The sequence below is a fragment of the Stegastes partitus genome, unplaced genomic scaffold, assembly GCF_000690725.1.
Source record: "Stegastes partitus isolate 25-593 unplaced genomic scaffold, Stegastes_partitus-1.0.2 Scaffold119, whole genome shotgun sequence".
NCBI classification, from domain to species: domain Eukaryota; kingdom Metazoa; phylum Chordata; class Actinopteri; family Pomacentridae; genus Stegastes; species Stegastes partitus.
Window position 1 is genome coordinate 499,560 of NW_007577850.1, and position 4,645 is coordinate 504,204.

Genomic DNA, 4,645 nt, shown 5'->3' on the forward strand with positions numbered 1-4,645 from the left:
AGTAAAGTTATAGGTGCTGTTCTAGGCCTATTAGTTCTAAAATAACTGGCAATAATCAATGATTTAAAAAAAAAGTACTCTGCTAATGTTTGACTTGTGATAAATGATCTACTCTACTATCTAATACAGTAACACTACAGCAAAGCAGCATTAAATATGTAGAATTATGTGTCTAAAATGCTAACGAGTTGACTTTTCGTGAAGCTAATAATGGAATGCTATCTTAATGTAGCCATCTGAATTGAGTGTATCAGCGTTGAATCTTGTTTGCCAAAAGTCCTTCGCTTTTTATGTAAACAGAAATGAACACGCCTGTTTCTTTATCTTCCAGCAAAGTGAAGGTGACAGCATCACCTCAATGACAAACCAAACGTTCAGTGTTACAGGTTGTCTAACGAGTTTACTCGAGTGTGTTTCTGTAGGTGGAGTTTATTCGTAGCAACACAATCTGATTTTGGACGTCATGTTTATCATATTTTTCTCTCGTAGTAATCTTGGCTTACAGTTTACGTTGGCTGAGCTGGAATTCCCCCGTTTGCTGGCTCTTGTTTAAACAGAAAAAACAAACAGCCAATCATCAGGCGACACGCTCCCTGAACGCCTCATGTTTGCCAGGGCGTAATTTATTATAAATGTTTACAGCAGGAGACACACACACAGATTTTTAACTGTGATTTATTTATAAAGCTCATTTTAATCTCAACTCTACAGGAAACACAACGTAAACACAAGAAACACAAGTGGGCATCATATTTTCAATTAATCCATTAGTTTTAATTAACTTTGCATAATCAGAACAATTCGCCAGGCAGCATACATGGTTAAAAAATGCTAATTTTTATGCAATTTTTAAGTGTAATTTACAGATTTTCCAGTTTCGATAAATTACAGATAATATTTAGAAAAAAAAATTTGTTCTTTTGCAATGTTTGACATAAATTGTTTTACTCTATTTAAATCAGAAAAAAAAATGCAAATACTTGCCATTATCGGAAAGACACAATATGTATATTAAGGATCGATGAATGAAAAACTTTATTATACAGATGTAAATTAAGATTTTTAAATTAGAGTTACAGCTATTTAGTAAAATCACATTTAAAAAAGTATTAATTTGCATTAATAAAACATACAAAAAACAACCAAACTGTCCAAAACTGTAAATGAAATCCACATGAATTTTGCATATTTAACAGTAAAATGTTTAAATTAGCTAAAAACAAAGTCATTATTTTTGAGATATTTGTCGTCATTTTCATTGTTTTTTACAGTTTTTGAAGGTTCCAGTATTTCAGGTTTTATTTTCTGTGGCTCCCTTGCTGCCAGATTCTTACATGTCTTTTATCACAGATTATTATTATTATTATTATTATTTTAAATATAAATGTATAATGTAGTGTGAGGATCCACATGTTCCCATTCATACGCTTCCACTCATGACTCAGCACATTGCCTCATCCTTCTAAGCAGCTGCTACTCCTCACATTCCTGCAGCGATGACTCTCGTTCGCTTTCCGCTTGTTTTTCCTTTCAGGGAAATTATGGGAAAAAAATTATGGGAAGTGTTAAGTAGCTAAGAAACAGAAAACGAAGCTTCCAGGCTGTGATTTGTTTGGGATGCATAAGAAACACTGTGAAAAAGGTGGAGAGTACATTTACTCAAGTACTGTACTTGAGTACAATATCGAGTATTTCCATTTCTTGCTGCTTTATACTCTTATTCCACTACATTTTAGAGGCAAACATTGTTCTTTTTTTTACTTTTATTCACAAGTTAATTTGCAGATTTTGTTAATTATTTAAAAAAATATATAAAAAATAAAAACAAGTTGAGCTGTATTTATTAAGAAAACATAATGTACTTTAATCACCTTTACCAACCTCAAACTTCAAGTGATGATTACCTTTATACATAAATAGTAATGGTAAAGTAACAGTAATGAAGTACATATTCTGCTTTCACTTAAAAATTTAGGCGCTTCTTCCACCTCAGCTGCTGTTTTCAGGCTCAAAAATGAGCATTCAGCTGCATTTATTACATCATAAATAATGAATATTACCATTATCAGCAGTGATATTGTTGTTGTGGCTGATGCAACAACTTTCAACTTGCTGAAAGGAAAAAGCTCTCAGCTCTCAGGAAAGTGAAAGTATGATGCAGTGAGCACAGAGCTTTATGGGGAAATCCCTTCATCTGCTTTTATAAATAGGTGGACAGCTCCTGCCTCGCTTAAAGTCACGGCGGCTACAGAGCAGGAACACTACAGAGGTAGAACATGTTCAGAGTCAACATGAAGAAGCTGATCTGTGCAGTCAGCGGGAGGAAAAAACCTCAGAGGAGCGACAGCAAGAGACGTCTGATGGAGAAGAACAACAACAACAGTGTGCAGGGCGGTAAGAAGCTGCCATTAATAACACAAGAGCTGCTTTGTTTCTGGACTGTTTGGCTCTTAAACCGTCTGGTTAGTGCAGATTTCTACTGAATGCATCAGTCAAGCTCAGTTAAAATACTTCAACTCTGAGATTGAAGTGTTTTTTTCCCCAATAATAATTAAAAAAACAAGCACAAAATAATGCAAAAATGACAATTTTAGTTTATAAAAAAAGCTTCTTTTCTGCTTCAGTTATCTGTTTAACTGAACTTTTTTGAACAAAGAAGCACATATAGATGAACATGGAGACAATGTGGGTTTTCTGAGGCCAACCGTCATCATATATTTTGTTTTTTTGTCAATTACTAACCTCACATATAAGATGCTGCAGCATGTGTTCTGTTTGTCTAACGTTAATATCTGTATATGGATTGTACATGTCATTCCTGGAAAGCGGTTAAGACCAGAAATACCTTCAACAGATGATTCAACTGAAGTGATTTATGTAACACGACGAGTTTTTGAAAAAAGAGGAAGTTGGATTGTGGTCATCACAACTGCATCATCTGTAAAATGCAAATTTTTCTGTCTGTTCGGTCGACTAATGTGAGAATCAGGACAACACAGCGTCATCTTTAGGTTCCAAAAAGTTTGCTTTTCTCTTTTTTTAACGCTTTTTTATTGCTTCTCATTTCATTTGTATTTATTTTAATGGTCCTTGTGTGTGTCTGTGCTGACTCAAAGTCTTTATCGCTTTTTGTGAAAAGTGCATTTTGCAAGATTTAAATTCTTGCTTTGTGTAAAAATCCTACAGACACATAGAAAAAAGATGAAGCCAAACCAGAAATATGCTGAAACCCACATCAATCATTAAGCTGCATGGGGGTAAAACAAGGCGTGCTGGGAAATGCCGCGTATTCCTGGATAAATCTGTAACTGCAGCAGGCTGTGTGTGGTGTTGTGTTGTGTTGTGGTTCAGAGTGTACACGCTGCTGTTGTTGTGTGCGACATGTTAGCGTAGAAACAAACAGCGTGTAAGGAAGTTTTCTTTTGGTATGTGTCAGCTGTGCCAACGTATGGCAGGCTGTGGTTTACTTCTGTAAACCGGTTCCTCTGCTTTCTTACGACCGGGTGGAAAATCAGGGGCGTAGTCCAGAAGGAATTTTATCTAAAAGATTAATCATAAAGTAACTAGCCTCGGTAGGTCAGTACACACCCCCGTGGTTAAACAAAACACGTCAAAGTCACCAGAAGAAACTAAAACCATCCTCCAAACCAGTGCTCAACTAAAGCCAGTGCTAATGTTTGTGTAGTAATGATCCGGCTAAAGTCATTTTTTCAAGCCCCATCCCTTAATGCTGGGTGTTACTGCTGCAAAACTATCTGTAAACGTGTACGGAGAGTTGTGTGTCTGGAGTGAGATTTGTTGATTAAGATATTGATAGATGAAAAGATTTGTGAAGGAAAAATGACTTTCCTGGTTTGGAGTTAATCTTTTAGAGAAGGCATTGAACTGATTTATTGAAGAGATTTCGTTTATTGGCTTCTTATCGATGACTGTTCTGAGATATTTGTCGAAGGTGGTAATAAAATATATGGGGGTGGAATTATAGCAAAACTATTTGTAAACGTGTACGGAGGGTTGTGTGTCTGTAGTGACACTTGTCGATGTGTAAAAAGATCTGTACCAGATATTAGTAGATGAAAAGTATTTGGCTGGAAAATCAGACAATCACCAGCTACAAGTCAAGGTCTCACCATTGGCTGTCTTCCTACACATGACGGATTTGTATCTGTCACTTCAGGGTTTCTTTGCCCTGAGCTCAGGCTCACAGGCTCATTCATTCTGGCTGCGTACCACTCTGCTGCTGAACGAGAGATGAATGAGCCTGTGAGTCTGAGCTCAGGGCAAAGAAACCCTGACGTGACACGCCCGCTTGACTTGTAGCTGGTGATTTGTTTGTATTTCCAGCAGTTGTAGCCAAATACGTTTCATCTATTGACATCTTTGTACACCTGGATGAATCACTGACAGATCTTTGTACACATTTACAAATAGTTTTGCTATAATACCACCCCTATACATTTTATTACCACCTTAATCAGATATCTCGGAACAGTCATCGATAAGAAGCCAATAAACTGCGATAAGAACCGTGTTCCAAGGACAACAGGACTAAAAACTCCCGTGTTTTCTGTGCAGTAAATCTGCTGAACTCCAAAACCCCCCGGAAGGTTTTGAAAGGCATCTTAAAAAAAAAAAAAAAAAAAAA

At 36.3% G+C, this 4,645-nt stretch overlaps 1 protein-coding gene across 1 annotated transcript in view; it reads left to right on the forward strand.

Annotated features, from left to right (window-relative positions):
• Positions 1–2,276: 2,276 nt before the first annotated feature.
• LOC103354757 (uncharacterized) overlaps positions 2,277–4,645 on the forward strand; it is an 11,065-nt gene continuing 8,696 nt past the window's right edge. Inside the window, exon 1 of the mRNA XM_008278276.1 lies at positions 2,277–2,394. Coding sequence (XP_008276498.1) covers positions 2,277–2,394 — 118 coding nt within the window. The remainder of the gene's footprint in view (positions 2,395–4,645) is intronic.